This window comes from Struthio camelus, chromosome 6, assembly GCF_040807025.1.
Source record: "Struthio camelus isolate bStrCam1 chromosome 6, bStrCam1.hap1, whole genome shotgun sequence".
In the NCBI taxonomy this organism is placed as follows: domain Eukaryota; kingdom Metazoa; phylum Chordata; class Aves; order Struthioniformes; family Struthionidae; genus Struthio; species Struthio camelus.
In genome coordinates, this window is record NC_090947.1 from 37,974,636 (window position 1) to 37,993,319 (window position 18,684).

General features: G+C 40.2%; 1 protein-coding gene across 5 annotated transcripts in view; it reads right to left on the bottom strand.

The window, feature by feature from the left end:
• Positions 1-18,684, bottom strand: part of NCKAP5 (NCK associated protein 5) — a 416,795-nt gene that overhangs the window by 184,450 nt on the left and 213,661 nt on the right. For all 5 annotated transcript variants that reach the window (XM_068949189.1, XM_068949188.1, XM_068949192.1 and 2 more), the window contains one exon: positions 5,600-5,733. In XM_068949189.1, the coding sequence (XP_068805290.1) occupies positions 5,600-5,733 (134 nt within the window). The remainder of the gene's footprint in view (positions 1-5,599; positions 5,734-18,684) is intronic.

The following is an 18,684-nucleotide window of genomic DNA, read 5'->3' on the forward strand; positions in this document are numbered from 1 at the left end:
TGGAAGATAGAAATTACGTATTTCCCAGTTTAAAAAAAAAAAAAAAAGCTTTCAGAGCAACTAAGAGATGCCATGCAATGCTGCCACGTGATTTACTAGTATGTCCAGGTACTGAAACAGGGCTGGCTCGTATGGTAGCTTCAGGTGCCTAAAGAGTCCAGAGGAGTTCAGGAACCATATGGTCCTTTCTGGGTGTCTTAAAAATAGCGCTCGAAGCGAAGTAAAGCAATCCTCTGCTCGTTAGAAGTGCTAGAGAAGTCAATATACGTCACGCATACTAGCCTGTTATGACTTCTGTCCCTCGCATGACTTCAGTGCTTTGAGTTTACACTCGTTCTTCACTCTCTGCAGTCCCTTTGACCTCACTGCTTTTGTTCCTTCTCAACTTTGACATGAAAATACCTACACTTCAACTAGTTGGTTCTCTAACAGCAGAATCAGAATGCTAGTTTTTGAAGGAAATCGAGGGTACATACACGAGAACTATCTTCAAACAATGTGTTATTTAAAAACTACAGTATTCATGCCTAAAACAGGTATGAAGCTTCATCCTTTTACTCTTTCAAATTCTAATCCATAGTGAAGAACAACATCCCGACCATCAGGTTAAAGCCCTAGTAAAATGGTACCCACACCACTTCCCGAGGCTCACCAAGTCAGGCCAGGGTTAAGGAGCGCTCCAGTGAAGGCGCTCTGCCCCGTGTACTGAAAAAAAATGACTTTGGGACGAGTGCCTGTGAACCCAGACATCAGTCCCTCCTCGTGCTGTACGAGGCCTCCAAGGACCCTCACACCAGGTCACCGACATGTTTCAACAACCATTTCTTACAGCCGGAAGCAGAGCAGGAAGGCAGTGTACAAGGGAGATGTGCACATAACGCAGCCACATGTAGTAAGATCTGGAGGTATCTAAAACACAGGGCAGCTTGACAAGGTCAGCCTTCAACGTAAACTCTGTCGTTGTGGCAATCTGCTTCCCCCAATAACCCTACATTCAGGCCACGCAGGAGGGTTAAGAGACTTCTGCAGTGCTACACGGAAGAGTAGAAGAAAGCTGTAGACAGCTCCCTCCGCAATCTTTCTACACACAGGGAGTGAGTTCCTACATCGTATTATACCCACTCCCGACAAACTATAAGACAGAATCAAAGGTATGCCATCACCGGCTGCCAAGAGAGCATTTTAATCTCCCCAGAGACCAGAATAAAATGCTATTAATGGTTTAAATTGGCATTTAATGATGTTAGACAAACCAACCCACCACCGGGTGTCCTCCAGGTTTATACTCTTGTCTACGGAGCTGCAGTCTCTGCTGCGCATGGGCTGTCGGCCACAACAGTAAGGCCTCTGAAGACCAAGCAGGAGAAGGCCTCCAGGTCAGGCAGAAGTGATCATGTTAGAAATCACGATGTGTCGATGTGGAAAATGTGACAGATCTCTTCATCACAGCTGCTAAGAAAACAGTTCTCAATTCCACTCATCGGCAGATAAGCCAGAAAGAATTAACGGTACTTGGAGAAAACCAAGGAGGGTGTGCTTTAACCAAGGGAGGCACAGTCGTTGAATGCAAGGCGTCATCCAATTTGTGGGAGTCATGTTTCCCTTTGTTGGAAGTGACAGGCTACACTCTATGGTCAATATGGATGAGATGCTGAAATACCATCTAACCAGGATTACACATTGCTCATCTGCAGGACTCTGACGGACCAAACGAGGACCATTTCCTGCTTTTCTGGTAACATGCATTCTTGAAAGCCCAAGACAGTTTTCCAGTCATAGACACCTATACACAAAGTTGTCTTAACTGAAGAATTTTTGAAATCTACACAAAGGGAATTTTAAAGAGTTGAGACTAGCATTTTCAATTACTGCTTATAGACATACTTCACAATAGTGTGTTTCGCTGAGCTTGTTTCATTTCGACCAAAACAGTAATCAAAACAGCTTAAGCCAAAGCGACTTCCACTACTGCTTTAACATTTAATGCCAGTTTGGAGTCACGTGCACTGTATGCACTCAACGAGCAACAATTTGTATTGTTTACTGATGCACAGAAGAGAAATGTAATCAATTTATATTGCGTATATTAGTGTGCTTTCTGCAGTGATAGTATAAATCATGCCTACTGCTTCAGGGGGTGTTGTTGCACTTCTGTACATAGTGTTGTAGAAAGATGCTGAAATTGCTAGACAAAGCACAGCTGAAACCAAGAACAAGGGGATACACGAGATACAGAGATTGCATATTCTTCTCTAACGCCCAAGAAGAAGTCGTCTAAGGACAAGCTAACGTTAAAAAATGAACAATCAGAAAAAAGACAACTGATTAAAAAGAGAGGAAAACAAAACAAAACACAGCATGGGTTAGCCCATTTCTTTTTCCACAGCTAGCAGAAGAGGCAGCAAGCGCAATACTGAACTAAATGGCCAGAACAGACATGAGCTGCCAACAGTCAAAAAAGGGAAGACAAACTGCATGCAGGTATTTACAGGGTTAGTCTTTACGCACTTCAACAACATTCATCTATACAATGTCATGCCAAAAGAGCCTTGCAGAACCGAACAGAACAGCTGCAAAAAAGCAACAGATCTCAGCAGTTTTGAGAGGGAGAACATGAAGGATTTCACCCCACGGTGAGATTACATTAAGGCAATGCAAACATAACTGCATCTGACTACAATGCAAAAATCCAGCTTTAGCATTAAATCGTTTCCCTGAAGGATGCTCCACACCTTAAGCACAATTATCCCCAATAAAAATAAAAAACAAACTTGCATCTACATGGATAAAGCACGATACAATTCAGGAAAAGAAGGTTTGGTTTTAAAAGCTCCTTCTCCTTCTACAGCAACTGTCATGTATTTATCAAACTAGCCACTGTGTCATTTTAAGGCTCTGACAGATTTATACAGCTGTTAAGAAAGAGGACTTTGATTTATTTCAGAGTCTTAGCCTGGAATATTGCTTACTTGGTAAGAACAGAAACATCAATCAATAAAAATAAATATTAAAAAAGCTTGCTTCTGAAGTCTTCAAACACAAACTATATGCTTATATGACAGATTAAAGTTTTCGCACAACTTCAGATACGAATAGACAGCTTTCCTCCGCGATTAGAAAAGGTCAGCCTAGAGCTTTCCACTATTATGTTTCCTTCTTTTAAAGATGTGGAGAAAATAGTTTGAGATAGAAAGAAACATGCTCCAAATTACTGTTTAATCTACTGCACTGCATGCATAGGAATGACTGCATGTAAATCAACTCAGGTCAGGAATTACACAGATTTAAAAGATTTATGCTATAATGTATGTTCTTGCTTTAGCCTTCTATCTGCTTCTCAAAGCCAGAATATTTGGGCCCTGAGAACTATTTCCAAGCCATCTTCTTCCAAAACACTTTGAATTCGTTTTATTTTAACATCTCCTCCCATCATCACCTGTCTTGTCCCATTTAATTGTTCTTCAAATTGGAATAAAAAAAAAGGCTCAAGCCCTTCAAGCGACACAATCTCTCAGCAGCACAGGATTTCCATTTGCCAGTTTCATTATTTGCTGTTTCACACAGTGAGAAAAATACACTTGTTTGGGGAAAATGTCTGGTTCTGTATGCTAATGCTGTAATATTCTACTAAGTGTAAGAAAAAAGAATCTCTAATATTCATCATGACAAAGCTAATACTTCAATTGCTTTTATAACATGTAAGTGATGCATTCTCCTCCTAGCATCTGGTCTGCACACTAATGAAGCCAATGGGAGTTTGTGTCATTGGCAATAATGGGGCCAAACTCAGGTGCCATTAGTGAAAAGTGGTATTTGTCTTTCATCTCTGTAGCTAATGCGCAGACAGTCTTAAAAAGCACATAACACTGATTTAGATTGCTTCACCTTTATATAAATCACAGGCACAAAAGTAAGGAGACAAACAGCTTTAAATCAAAGAACTTGCATCCCTCTGCCTCTTGGTAGAATTATTTTTGAGGAACCTAGACTGCAAATAATAATGGAAGAAAAAAATGGATTAATTTGTAGAGAGTGGACTTCTGGGATACTACCTAACAACATAGTCATTCTTTTTGGAAATATTGTTGAACTGAATCAGACTACCACAATTTTACAGGAATAACAAAAGTTTATGCTGAAAAGATCTGAATGTGCAGCCCTTAAAATTTTACCGAGTTACTGGATATATTACTGTGGAGACTACTGGTTTTCCCTGCACACTCTCTTTTCTTCAAACCAGGGCTGCACCAACACAAACATTGCAAAGGCTTTCAGTTATTGCAACAAGAACTATTGTTCTGAAACAAGGACCTCAAGAAATTCTTCCATAAGATTAATATACAATAGAGTAAAATATTTCAGCAGAATACTCATCGGGTAGTTTTGTGTATGTGTATCATTCAGGGAGCCTCATCAGAATAAGTAAAAGTTATATGAAAGATGATAAAACAAGTACGAAAAACAAAAAGGAAGAAAATTAAGCAGAAATATCTTTAGAGGAAAGAATTTCAGAGTGCTTTGAAAAACCTGGTTTAAAAAAAATCTTAAAAGCATTAATGGAAATTTTTCAAAAACAAAACAACAAGTCAGATCAAATTTTGTTATTACTACTAAATGCTTTTTCAATGCTGCCTAGAAACCCAGTTATAGATCAGAGATGCATCATGGCAGACACTGAGCAAAAAAAACCCACAGAAAACCCTAATCCTCCCCTGACACACACACACACACACACACACAGAGACACACACATATACACACAAAAACAATCAAAGCAAAAACTTGCCCCACAGCCTGTTTTCATCATTCTAAAACTGAACTTGAGCTTTCCAAACATTTAGGGGCCTAAAGGAATGAATTAATACCTAATCTTGATGGAAAATATCAACATAAAATTCCATCATCTCTTTTGATTCCGTTTTGATTGTTTTATTTTCTGTTCACTAGATAAAACAATAAAAAATTCTATTTGATGTACAAGATCTCATTGTGCATCATAAAAAGAACAAATAACTCCAATCTTTATTGTGGCCATATGTATATAGTTTGTCTTAAATCCCCAGTTTTAAGATGGTTTTCTTGTAAGTGGAGCTATGTTCCAGCACAAAGCTCTGCTCAAGTCAACGCAGAAAGAGATTCTAAACACATCCAAGCTGGATGGTGACTTAGCAAGCAAAAGGCATTGGGTTTTTTTCCAATTATTTAGACTGATCAAACCCATTCTTAACAGTTAATAGAGACATTACTCTCAGTTGTAAAGACAACAGCTTTTTTTTCCAGCACTTCAAATAATTAAAAACAAGCAAAGAGTGATTCCTCAATGACATGCACTTCTCGAGAAACACGAAGCCCTGTACTTCTGTGGGAAATTTCTGGGGATTCTAATAAATATAAGAGTCTCTAGAAATGAAATTTTTACCCCGTTCTATAGAATAACGGTATAAGCCTTTTATGTTTTACAGGATGGTATCAGCCACTTAGCCAAACGCTTATTGCGTTTATAGAATTTCAGAGGGATCATTTTTTGCCTTAGATTCCATCCATCCAGGTTATCAAGAAGCTCGATCAATCTTGAACATGATTTACTCATGCAACATACCTGGAAAACTGTTCTTGCAGCCCACGCATCTGAGCTCTGCTACGCTCTGACTCCAGCGTTACCTCCCGCAATCTTTTTTCACTCTCAAGTCTTAAATGTCTTTCTTCCTCCAACTCATGTATCAGCTTCTCACGCTGAAAGATCATAAAAAATATTCATTAATTGCAGATGTAAAATATCCTTTTAGGAAAAATTTTATATTAAGTTTGGGAAAAATCATCAAGCAATCAAAATAATTACCCCAGCTACTCAGTCCCATCATTTTTATATGGCAATACTACATAGAATAATACACTCGAGACGGAAAGTCTTTCATTCTTCTCACCTGATAATGCAGAATTATTCCCTACAAGTAAACATGTTTACTCCAAGCCAAAGAACCTCTCCTTTTTCTACAGCTTAATAATCCATGCAAACATAATACAGTGAAAAAATTCTAGTTTTCTCCCTCTCGTTTTTCCTCTTCAGCTTATTAACACTATTGCAGATTACTGCAAAAAAACCCAGCAGATTTTGATTTGGTGGGGTCTCAACCTGTAGCGTGACAGATTGCTATAAAATATCCTCATTACCCTGAGCGTCTCTGATTTGGCTCAGACTCACTGAAATCAGCCTAACAGCTATTTAGAAACAAACAACAGTCCTCTTCTTCATAAACTCTCTTTTTACCTTCACCTCTACTCAAAATAACTTCCAGAAGTCATATTTGAGGCGCAAGCAATTTTAATGTTTCTTGATACACTAGGAGCCTGTAACAGGTCAATTTTTATTATTCAGGAGGACAACTTATCACATATCTCTTAATGGCTCAGTCTCACGGCCAGACAAGGCCATGACTCCGCAGCCGCCGGTTTTCTGCTTTTGGCTGGAGGGCAGGATTCCCCTCAGCAGGGCAGAGTCCGTTCACTGGAATACTATGACGAAGAATATGGGTCTAAAAATGGGGTACTTGCAAGTACATGCAAGAGAAATTAAAATTATCGAATATGGCTTTCATTAATTCAGGAAACATAGGACTAAAACACCCCACCCACAACATACTTGTGCTACCTAGGTAAATCAACACGTGTCATGGGCTAAACTTTAGCGGTTCTTTTACCTTAGTTCCAAATACTAAAACATCATATGAAAGTGTAAATAGTGATAGCAAAACCCTATTTTAAAGTAGTTACATGTGATTTAGGAGGAGTAAGAGGAAGAACTGAAAACTTACAAAATATGCTACTGGAGTAAAATAATATGGCCTTTTCCATGCGGCTTTTACACAGAAATTAAATGATATTTTTCCTTGTGCATTTACATGAGCTAACAAAAAAAAAAAACAATTAAAGAAAAGGCAATTAATTTAGTACTACATTATATCCCCCCCAGTGAAGGGTGTTCCAGTGTCAGTTGACTAAAAAAAAGGCTAAATCATTGTAAAATTACACCAGGTACAGCATCTATACACTTTGAAAAATCTCTGCGCACATGCGATTTGTAGGCTGTCGGATGTAGTTCTGTTGCTGACCTAAATTTTTATGACATATCAGCAAAAATGCATCTAGAAATTATATATATATATAGTTTCATTAGAAAATAACAACGCTTTCTTAGTGTTAAGCCATTCAATGGGGGAGACAGATTATTTGTACATGTCCCACAGCTATAAATCTTACTGGATAATAATTTATAATAGCAGTAACAACGGGACCAAAAATATGAACATTACCAAGTAGAAAAGGGACCTTAAAGACAGTGATAAATAAGCAGATGTCAGAAAGGGAGGCTGCAAAGGATTAAATGAAATATCTATTCACTTGTGGAAAGATATGAAGACTACTCAGAGAATGGAGGGCTTCTGTCTGGCTGGTCATGCAAAATATCTGGAAAAGAGAAAATTTCAAAACAAGAAATCACAGACTCACAGAACGGCTGAGGTTGGAAGGCACCTCTGGAGACCATCTAGTCCAACCCCCCTGCTCAAGCGCGGTCATCTGGAGCACATTGCCCAGGATTGTGTCCACATGGCTTTTGAATATCTCCAAGCAAGGAGACTCCACAACCTCTCTGGGCAACCTGTTCCAGAACTCAGTCTCCCCCACAGGAAAGAAGCTTTTTCTCATGTTCAGTTGGACCTTCCTGTGTTTCAGTTTGTGGCCGTTGCCTCTCGTCCTGTCGCTGGGCACCACGGCGAAGAGTCTGGCCCCATCCTCTTGACACCTTCCCTTCAGATACCTGTCTGAAGGTTTGCTTTCCCTGATATGGCCTTACAGAACGACTGTGCTCTAGCCGTGCGTGTGGCCGTGCTGCCAGTAATCACCAAACCGGGCTTTCTGGTAGGGCACGGAATATATAGAAGAGATTCAGGGATCCAAACGTTCCCCTGAGGTTAACAAGGAGCTGTATAAGCTACTTCTAGTTTCATATAAGCTACTTCTAGTTTCATTCACCTCTTGCAGGTGGGTCACAGAGTGCTGTTGCTGCCATTTATTCCTTACACGTACGTGTGGAAGTCCGTATTACTGCCCTACACAGGAAGATCAGCACATCCACACGGTTTATTTAGATGTTTATTTTAAGTGAGAAGAGGAGAGGATCTAAGAGTTACCTTAAAAAAACCAAACAAATAAAACAAAAAAAAACGCACAACCAATTCGCATTACAAGAGCAGTAAGCTTAGAGAAATCAAGTGCTTAAACATTACGAACTTCTGGAATGAGGTATGCAGCCAGCCGACATTCAGCCATCTCACGGGCAAGCAGCACGACAGAGTACTAGCTTATGCTTCTTTCAGGGTATGGGATGACCAAAGAACAAGTCACAAGGCTGCAAGAACAGAAACAAAAGCACCAACCTATGGCCCAGAAATTCTGGTTCGCTTCCCAGCGAGCAGAAATTTCCCACACAAACGGGGAGACTGCCCACAAGTACTGTTTGAAATGCATCAAAATGTTTTAACACCAGAAAAATCACTGCTATTTTCTAATGAAGTTATATGAATTCACTCTTGTATATTCTTCTTCAATTGCAATTTCTTCTCTCCATGGACTCTGCTCAGGCCCACGCAGCCACAGCCTTCGCCTCGTAGCCTCTCCTTTTGCCTCGAGAGATCAATCCATTTTCAACCCTCCTAACACCGGAAGGCCTCTCCAGACAGAGACCCCAACACATTCCCCTGCCAAACCTCTGCTGACTTTCCACATAGGCAAAAATTTCGCATGAACAAACTAGAGTGAAAGGTGGAGTGAACAAACTCCACCAGTACTTCCCTGGGCTTACTGGAATGTTTTCAACCCTTGAACAAATACTGTTTGCAATTACTTTTTCATGAACATTTCACAATCGAGTTTCACTGGCTACGCAATATGCTCACAAGCAAGTGTTTGCACCTCAGCGACTTCCCGTTTTGGTAGATATATAAATATTCACAGCCAAGTGTTTCATTTCTCCCTCAGCCAGGATAGATGCCACGCATTAACTTATCTTCTCAAAGTTGAGCAAGAGACCCAATTTGAGATATTCACGATCAAAGCAAAACGCATGAAAACTCTCTCTGGCTACACTGAAAACAGTGAATGCATTTGAGAGAAGATTCAGAACTGCTCTTCAGCATCCCATGAAGAGACCGAGAAACAAAATTTATTCTCAGAGTAAGCGGTTCACAGTTATGCCCTTAGTCTGATTAAGGGCTGATCCAACACAGCAATGCGATGAGTGTCTCCTAAGAGGTGCTAAACTTCTTCTGTCTCCTTTAACTCACCGGGGGTGACTGGTAAATGACAGAGCCCGGGTCTTTCACGTTACACTGAATCGCAAATGTCTCCTCGACCGAGTTCTTAAATGACCCCCAACTTTAGGATACCCAGTAGAAAATTCAGAAGCAATGAAAAAAAGTACAGACCACGTGGGTGGCAGGCAAAAAAGGCATATATCAAATAAAGGAAATGGAAGCGCACAATGCTACGGGGGTAGAGTGCTACACCATGTTCTTCAGTTCTTCATCTCTTGCGAGAGATCTGTACCTACCATGCAATGGGAAAATGTCGCGCTTTAAGGAACAGCGACCTTCTCTACCTATTTTTCCTTTCTGGACTACCTCACTGTCAATTTTAAATACAGACACACTATCTACCTGGACGACACTCAAATCTTCATATCCCGAGACTTGCAGTTTAACTCTTTTAGCTGTCATTACAACACACATTAAAATTGGTTTGTTGACAGGTCATTCCTCCTTGCTTCTCCATCTAATAAGATTTTCCCTTCCCCCACACTAATGAGCCACCTTAATAGTCTTATTAAAAAAAAAAAAGTCAGTAGGCCAAAGTATTTTATTCTTAACTTGTCAATCGATCTTTCACATAAAAATCATACTACTCCACTGATCAAGAATATCATATGTTAAACAAAAATGTGGCTCTGTGTCAAGATTTAAATCTACAGGCAATTGCAAGTGAAAAATCCAAGGGATTCACTACCCACGCTATACAGGTTGTTGCTATCCAAAAGGCAGCCAGCCTGACAACTACAGGAAAACTGGTCCATCCCTCTTCTGTTTAGCTTATGCCTGAGCCTTGTGAAAAAGCAAGTCTTTATATATAGTTAGGTGTAATAGAGATGCTTAGTTCAAGTAAAATGTCCTAAAAGGGACACAGATGTAATTTCCTTCCATATTTAAAGTTACTTTATAAGTGTTGAAAAGGGCTACTGTTTAAACATAGACAAGATTCTTCTTTATTGTGAAATGTGTTTGTCCCATTGGGGACAACGCGTTTACTATGGTACTACTAATTAGACCGATATGGGAGAGCTATTTTGTCAGCAAAAGTCTACATAAGAATATTTAACACAGGTTTAATGTTGTTCAAAATCAGGCTGTTAACCTTCACATTCATTTTTTAACAGGTGGTTTTAAGCATTTGCCAAAGAGGGTCACAATTTCTGTGCACTTAATACTGATTTCCAACAGATACTTTGTATTGGTTTTAAATGAGGGGAAGAAAATAATACAAAACTTTCTGTCTACAGTGGGAAGCACTGTTAAGTCATTGCTAACCTAAATTGAGTATTTATGTAAGATCTCACTCAATTTCTGTTGCTATACATCTGACAACTCTCCACAAAAATCATTCTGTAATAGAAACTTTACTGATCTAGACCACCGTATCCTCCTGGGAACAAAAACTGGCACAATAACAACAAAATCAAGCAAACAAATAACAACTAACACATTACAATTCTACAAATAAGGTTTTCTAGCAAGCCTATTTCTGAATAAATATGTATATTCAAAAAACTCAACAACATTATTTCAGAACTATTTGTAAATTACTGGGATTTACCTGTACCAGAGCACCAACACTGCAGGTGTCCAGAGCGTGCAGCATATTGCAAACACTGTTCTATTAGTATTCAGTAATTTCTAGAGTCTCTTAGCAAATTAGGGGTTCCAGTTCACTGGACAGGCCCCAAACACATGAACATTCATCCTCGTAATGGTTGCACTGCTTGGAAAATTACTGTCGGGAAGCAACGCATAGGAGAACAGGGTGCCGGCCCAAGATGATGCACGAAGCCTGCGACAGGTTCCCTGGGTCTAATTCACAATTTTGCGATTTGTCACCTCAGTACAGCGTGGAGGTACACAGGCGAATGGACTGCAAAGCATGAGAAGATGGTGGCAGCCTGTTATCAGGTCACAATCCAGTACTTAACGTTTATGAATGCGAGAGATACAGCTTTATGTTTTTCTTCTGCCTGAGAGGCTGCAGCCAGGAGCTGCAAAAGAGCCTGGGATGAGGCCAGTGGGACGAGGAAGGACATGTCCCATCCTCTTGCTGTTCCATTGCTCTAGGTCTGGCTGGTTAAAGTCATTGGTTAAAGGAAAGAAAGGTGCTAAATTACACAAATTTTGCAAGACCCTCCTCTTGGGTCCCGCGATAAAATAGGTTGGGAATCCTCAGTGGTTCGTCCTCAACGTCTTGCACGTCCGGCCGGGGAGAGTGCTTTGGCTGGCAAGCGCTGAGGAGTGCACTCCCCTCCAGAGGCACTGGGCCAGCTGGCTTGTCACCTCCCCGCCAAGACCACGGTAGCCGCTGCCATCTGAGACCTCTCCGCGTGCCCCAAGGAACTTGCTCCCAACCCGGCAGGTGGGAGGCCAAGACCCTCACCCCATCTAAACGTATTTCAGATGAAAGGAAAGAAATGTGATTACAAGGAGAGCGAGCAGATACCATTTTTTATTTGCTCATAAATTGCACCGGGTTCTGCATTTTAGTTCAAATTAAAATGAGTCAAACTTCAGAGTGTCCTTTGTCTGCTCCTCATCGATCGCTGTTAAACTAAATGTTTCTCCTTCTGTAATCAATACTTTTCTGCAAAAATAAACCCAGGCACTGACAAACAACTTTGCAGCACATTGCAGCTTTCCTGGTAGTGGACTTTGACAGCATGAAAAACCACTACCTTCAACGAATGGAAAAAAAGCAGCGCATTTCTTATTGTGCTTATTACAATTTTTACAGTCTGCTTACAGTTTAATCATTTCACTGTAACAAGACTTTATTAAATTAGCCAGCTGTTGAAACCAGAGCTTTCCGACAGTGGCAGTTAATATGCCTTCGTCCCTCATTACTGTTGCCACCTATACTGGGAATACCGTTAAATACTCTCAGATATTCTCAAAGCTTTCCCATGGATGAAGTTATAGGTGTTTCTAGAGCGCTGTGAAGCATTAAGATGTAAACAGTAATAACTTAAGTACGTGGAAAGTTCACGGAAGGAGAGGTAGCTTTATATTTATTGTTATTTCTCTCTCTTAAAAATAAGAATGTTTAGGCTGAAATTGCATGGTAGCTTTGTAATCAAACTGAATTACCCTTTCACCTGAAAAAGTTCCTTGATTTTATTAGTCCTCTAATTTTTCCTATCCAGTTATTTCAGGATATAATCATTTCTCATGAATTTATTCCCACTAAAGCTCTACAGCATCAAGATACAAATAGCAACGCAAGGAGCCTCTTAATTTGAGGCTACCTTCTAGCTCTTTCATGCCAAAGCCAAAAGAGGAAGGCTGTTCTCAACAGCTCCGCTCCCAAAACGACAGGCAGCCAGAACAAACTGGGAAAATCTAATTGCTGACACTGAAACGGCCTTGAAAATAGTTAATTCGAATAATTTGAAACAAATAATTTATTTTCTAGTATTAAATTTTAATATGCTAATGCATCTCTCTCACATAGGCTAGCACATATATTCAGTGACTACCAGATGTAAACTTCAAGCTTTGCTCAGCTCCAGGATGAACAGAAAGAGAGGAAACATTTATTGCTGCTATTGATATTTTAGTGACAACACGACAGTGGTTTACACACTTTATATTCGTTGGTGATAACACTGCTCTGGACTAATTCAAGTAAATTAAAAATATTTTCTTGGTATAGTCACTACTCCTGAATAAAATATGACACTAGCTTTCACTATGCACTAGGTCAAAATTGCCACCATGTGGCAGGACAGCAACTTAATTTAGCTATATTTATACTGCACTGATATGGTTTTAATTGCCTCTGTACAACAGAGTAACTGCTGTGCCAAAGCTCCTTTATCATTGCGCGCGCGCAATTAATCTGAATTAGGCAGGCTATTACGTGAGCGCTACGGAATATACAGTCGGAGTTGTGACAGCGTTTGTTTTACAGAGAAAAAGTCAAATAATTTACAAAGCCTTCGGAGACGGAGCTAGATGGCTAGCCCTGCTGCCGCCCGTCGGTACAGGGCCAGCGCTTCGGAAGGGAGCTCTCACCGCCCAGCAGCTCTCCTCTTGTGTGAAGCATGCAGCACAGGAGAAGACACCACAGTCACCCATAACATAAAATAAAATCAACTCATAAAAAAAAAACAAACCAACACTAAACCCACTCATAGTCTTGCAGAGACTAATAAAACCTTTCTTGGGGAGAAATCCATAGACATGTCAGCGGTTACACCCAATCCACCGCCACAGCAGTGCAAGCTGCCGCCAGGAGGCCTTCAGGCAGATGAACATCGGCATCTCCAGCAGCCATCGTTGTATCGCTGTAAGAAGCTCCAGCTTCTTACCGGGGCCTCTCCCTATCGTATTTGCAGCACTGAATGAAGGCAAGCAATAAATATTTTGACAATCCCGTCTCTCTAATAAAACAATGGCTCTTCATTCAAATTCACAACTCATAGCCCGATTTCAATGACTTGAATTGATCTTCCGTTCTTAGCATAATTAATTTTTCCATTTTAAACATAATATTTCCTGATAGGAGACGGGGTGGGGGGAGAACATTCCTTAGCGTACTAGAAAGTCCCACAAAGTCAGATCAGGGATTTTTTTATTATTATTCATCTTAAAACGATAAAGCTTTTCAAAAATGAATTCGCAAATGTAATTGAGCTCCTAATAGCTTTTACAGGCAGTAATTAAAGAAATCTCATTTCCCTAAATTAAACATAATGAAATGTTTTTCAAGATCAAATAAAATCTTGGAAACAATATTAAGACAGATAATTTGTATGAATATCTAGTATTCAAAACTGTGCAGAATAAACCTCTGTCAAAATGAAAATGTGAAACAGTGGAAATAATAAGTAATGCAATATAAAAATGTTTCTTCCCTGAAACATGTTAGCTTTTATGGCTGATTACAATTCCAAGCCTTTTGGTACAGAGTTTTTTTTGTAAGGTGACTTGCATTATATTAAGATGTCTAAGCTAGCATAAAGGTGTTTGTTATTTTTATACTAGGTGTATAAAGTTCTTCCCTTTTAGGAAATAAGGTCTACAACCAATGTATCTTGTTTACAATGAGGCTTTATTAATCCATTTGCAAGCAAAAAACTATCCATGCCAGCTTGCATGTCCTACATTTGATTTCAGACAATGCATAATCCCAATGTTTGAACCATAATACGTCACAAAAACAACGTGCGTAGACAACAACTTGCAAAAGAAAATTGCCAAATCATCTGGGCCAGCAAAGTGACAAAAGCTACACTATTCAAATTTACTTTTTTTTTTTTTTTTTAACTGTAGCAGTTCACCAACAATTTCATGTCAGATCTGCAATTTCCAAACTCTTCCTAAAGGGGTATAAAGGTGGCGATATATGAAACACGGAACGTTAGGTGGTCTGGCAAAACAAAAGCTCCTGTTCACAGAAATACAACTGGGGTTTCGCAGTTCACTTTTCACAGAACTCATCTTTCAATAAAAAAGCCACATCAAAACATTGTGCACGCTGTAACTGTGTTACTACTTAAAGTTACTACTTCAGCAGCTAAAGACTTCACAGGCTGGTAAAGCTTCTCTTCCCATCAGTTGAATGCTCTCCTGGACTGAGTGCAATCTCAGTCGCTCTCTGTTAGATTTGCTTCACTTTAAATGAATAAGCCGTGGGACTGAATTCCCCCCGGCACAACGATTAGGGATACACAAACTCAGATTCAATCTCAGGTGATTTAGAGAAAGACCCAGCTGAAGCAAACAGCTTACCCTGTGGGATACTGTCTATATTTAGTCCTTTCCCACTTTTCAGTCTCATGTTTAATCAGAAACTGTACCCTGGATCAGAAGAACATTCTCAAGAATGTTTCTTTCTACATAAAGGAGGTAGATCTGCAGAAAATCATCCTGAACAAGCAAAAATAAAAGTATAAATGAAAAAAACCCGCACAATTCAAAACAAATTGACTAATACGTGCATAGAAAATGGCAGACTGACAATATGGTATTCCACAGAAGAAATCTGCTATAGTTAAACTTTTCTCCATATTGGTGGTAACACAGCAAAATATTAGGACATCTTTCACGATCCTCCCTGCCTAAACATCTCTGTCTTGTTTAACACCACAGCTAAGACCTAAGAACTAACCATCTATTTTTGACTTGCAGTGAGGCGCCAAGAGATGTGCCTGAAGTTCTTGCAAGGGCCTCACGTTTTTGTGACCTACACCAACACTTTCAACAAAATCATCTGAAAAAAAATTGTGAAAAGCTGCTAAATAAAGAAAGTAGAAAAGTGTTTTGACCAGAAAGCCAATAAGCCAGCAAAACAGTGAATTAAAATTATAACGTTTTTTACTGCTATCCTCCTCCAACCAGAGGCAAAAATCTATCGTCCCTGAGAAGGCCAGCAAAATCTGAAGAAAGACTCACTTTGGTGTTATTAGTTGGGGCAGGAGCTGCCAGCAGTGGGGTAGGTCTCTGCTTTTACGCTTGCCTCCTACTGCTAATGGACAAAGAGTAAATGAAGCAGAGGAGTAAAAAGAGGACGACAGTAAACAAAAACAAGAGTGGCACGGCCTTCTGCCTCTCTTTTTCCAGGTGGAAGGCAGGATAAGGAGGAGCTTCCCTTACAGGAACTCACAGCGGTCAGAGCTAGCACTCATTACTGTGTAGGTGCACGACATGAGGTCTAGGTCATGGAATTTAGGATTTTTTCCACATTTGCATGTCTAGATTACATTTCTTTTTTAATATGGCATGGGTTTTATAAGTAAGAGATCGGCTGCCAGCTTGCATGAAACTCCAGTCTGGGCATAGATTTGGCTGCATATAAAGAGAAAATGGACCCAGTCATATAAAGAACCAAGGAAAATCTTAATATTAAACTATGTTCTTTTGTTCGTTCTTGCTATTTTCATGAACTTATGTTTTGTACCGTGTCTTACTGGCCAAGAGAAATGCGTGAACTTGGAGAAGTTCCACATCGACAACAGCAACATCTATATTATCATCTTTGATTTCTTCCTCTTTATCAGTAACAAACACTGCTTGATTTACACTTAACATCTCTAGGCACAAACCAAGAGCAGCACCCCACCGAGCTAGGTATAACCACAGATAATACTCTTCCATCCCTGGCAGCCATGAATGTAATCTCAAATATAAGAGTCCCTGTGGTTACAGATCATTCTTGAAACTATTAATACAGGTATCCAAGTTTAGTGCTCAGAATGTAAACCGTGCCTGTGATTGACATCCACTATTATTTAAAATACACTGCATGAATATTAAATTCCTTGCTGTTTATATCCATGCTGCTAGAATAAATCAAACCCAAAAGACAACACAGGGAGTCCCAGCTGATGTTGAAGTGTTATCAGAAGGTGAGGGGAAAGAGGAGGGAAGAGAGTCCTTGAGTGCTGTACAGTGGGTCAGTACCACAGCTGGAGTTTTCTTCTGGCATCCAAGAAAGATTTTCAAAGGAGGCTGTAAGAGGCAGACAGTTCCCAGATCTTGTCTTTTAAATCCCATGAACTGTGGGAGCCAGCAGTCAATTCAGGAGCAGAAGGTTTATTCAAGTTAATTTTAACCAGGTAAAAAACATTCTGATAAGGCACTATGTAAACCTTACAGCAAAACAATATTTTAGCACAGCTGGGAAGCCTGCACAGTGGGGAGAACGAACTCGTGATTTTGTAGTCATGTTGGATTCTGATTTCTGATATACTGATGCCTATCCATTAAGGTGGCCTTGCTGCACTGCAATAGTGCTCCACCACGAAAGCAGTGTAGGCTGTAAAAAGGTTAGAAAATGAGGAACAGGTAAAAAGACAATGAGAGATGACATTTCACTCAAGCTAAACTATTTATACCCGGTATCAATTTTAAGCTATGAAACGTCTCATCTGAAAACAGCCAAGCTCTGGTCCCCCATCAAAATTCATATGAAGCAACACAGTATCGTCAATATTTATTCCTATACTTTCCAAAGCATCCAATGAAAGGATATCGTCCCAGAGCACAAGCGACAGGAAGGGCACAGACACATGGTTTCTTCTCGATCTCGCTGCACTACCCCAATCTGATTAGTCCTGACCACTAGCAGGAGGTCACAGGCAGTTCAGGTCAGCAGAGAATTGCTTGAAGCTCAGGCTGGGCTACAAGTCACTCCGCTGGACCAACCCCGTTGTTGGACGTGCTCTGAACTCACCTGCTGTCTGTGCAGCGAAGCAGAGGATGGAGCACCAGCATCGTCCCCACCAATGCCACTACGGTGACATTAACCCCCAGCAGGGAGACCACGACATCTTAAATCACTATTGCTTATCTGCAATGACTGTGTGTCTACACCCAAAGTGATTTTTTTTTCTGTAATCGGTCAGCATGTTCTTTAGATGATATAAATGTTTTCTTTTTGAAATGACTGAATGCTTACAGCGTAAATAGGCATACAGCTGAATCCAGCATTTCCCTCTTGGATCTGTATTAGTGAGATAGGAGTTAGGCAGTAGGACACATATAGGATAAACATAAGAGAAACACTTGTAAGAGCTGCATTTGGCTTAAAAGGAACTGGCCACTGGAACTTTGTTTTATCGCCCCAGGGAAAGCTAGCTTAGGAGTAGCATATGTTTGCTACCCTGATGCTAGAGAAAGTTTGGCCTGCTTCACTTTTTGGACTTTTCATGAGCAGCATACCCTGCCAATAGATAGGATTATCAAGAAGTGAAGTGAAATAGATGCAAGGCTGAACAACAATTGGGAGAACGGGACCTTTACCATGCCAATCTCGAGAAGCAGCTCACAGCGGTCTGCAGTGCCACCAAACCCCCACAGATCTGGGAAACTCTGATTATTTTAGGGTTCATATACATGCTCCTATTCGCCTTTCTCATCTAACATACTCACCACTTCCAGCCTCCCTAGTTTGCTGCTAGCCACCTTCCCATAGAGCATTTCTTTTGCTCAGACATTGCCTATGAACATGTCACATCTCACTACAATTTCTTCTGCGTTCACTTGTAGAGTACATTTATAATCAAAAAAGTAACTGTAAGAAAAAGATACCTTGTTTACTCAGCTGTCCCTAGCATGTATTTCAGAGTCCTAGTGCTTAGTTTTCTGACAAATATACCTCTCAGTCTTTTTTGCTCCTTGAGCACTGCAGGCACGGCTACAGGCAACAGGGAAGTGTGGCGGGTTACTTGCTAGCTGGCACATCTTCAATGCTATATTTAAACAGAGTAAAATCCTTACTAGTGCTGACGGTGCACATATCCAGAAGAACAGGCCTGACTTTCAGATGCCAGACTGTTTGCAAGCCTGGGAGTTTGGCTGAAAAAAAACA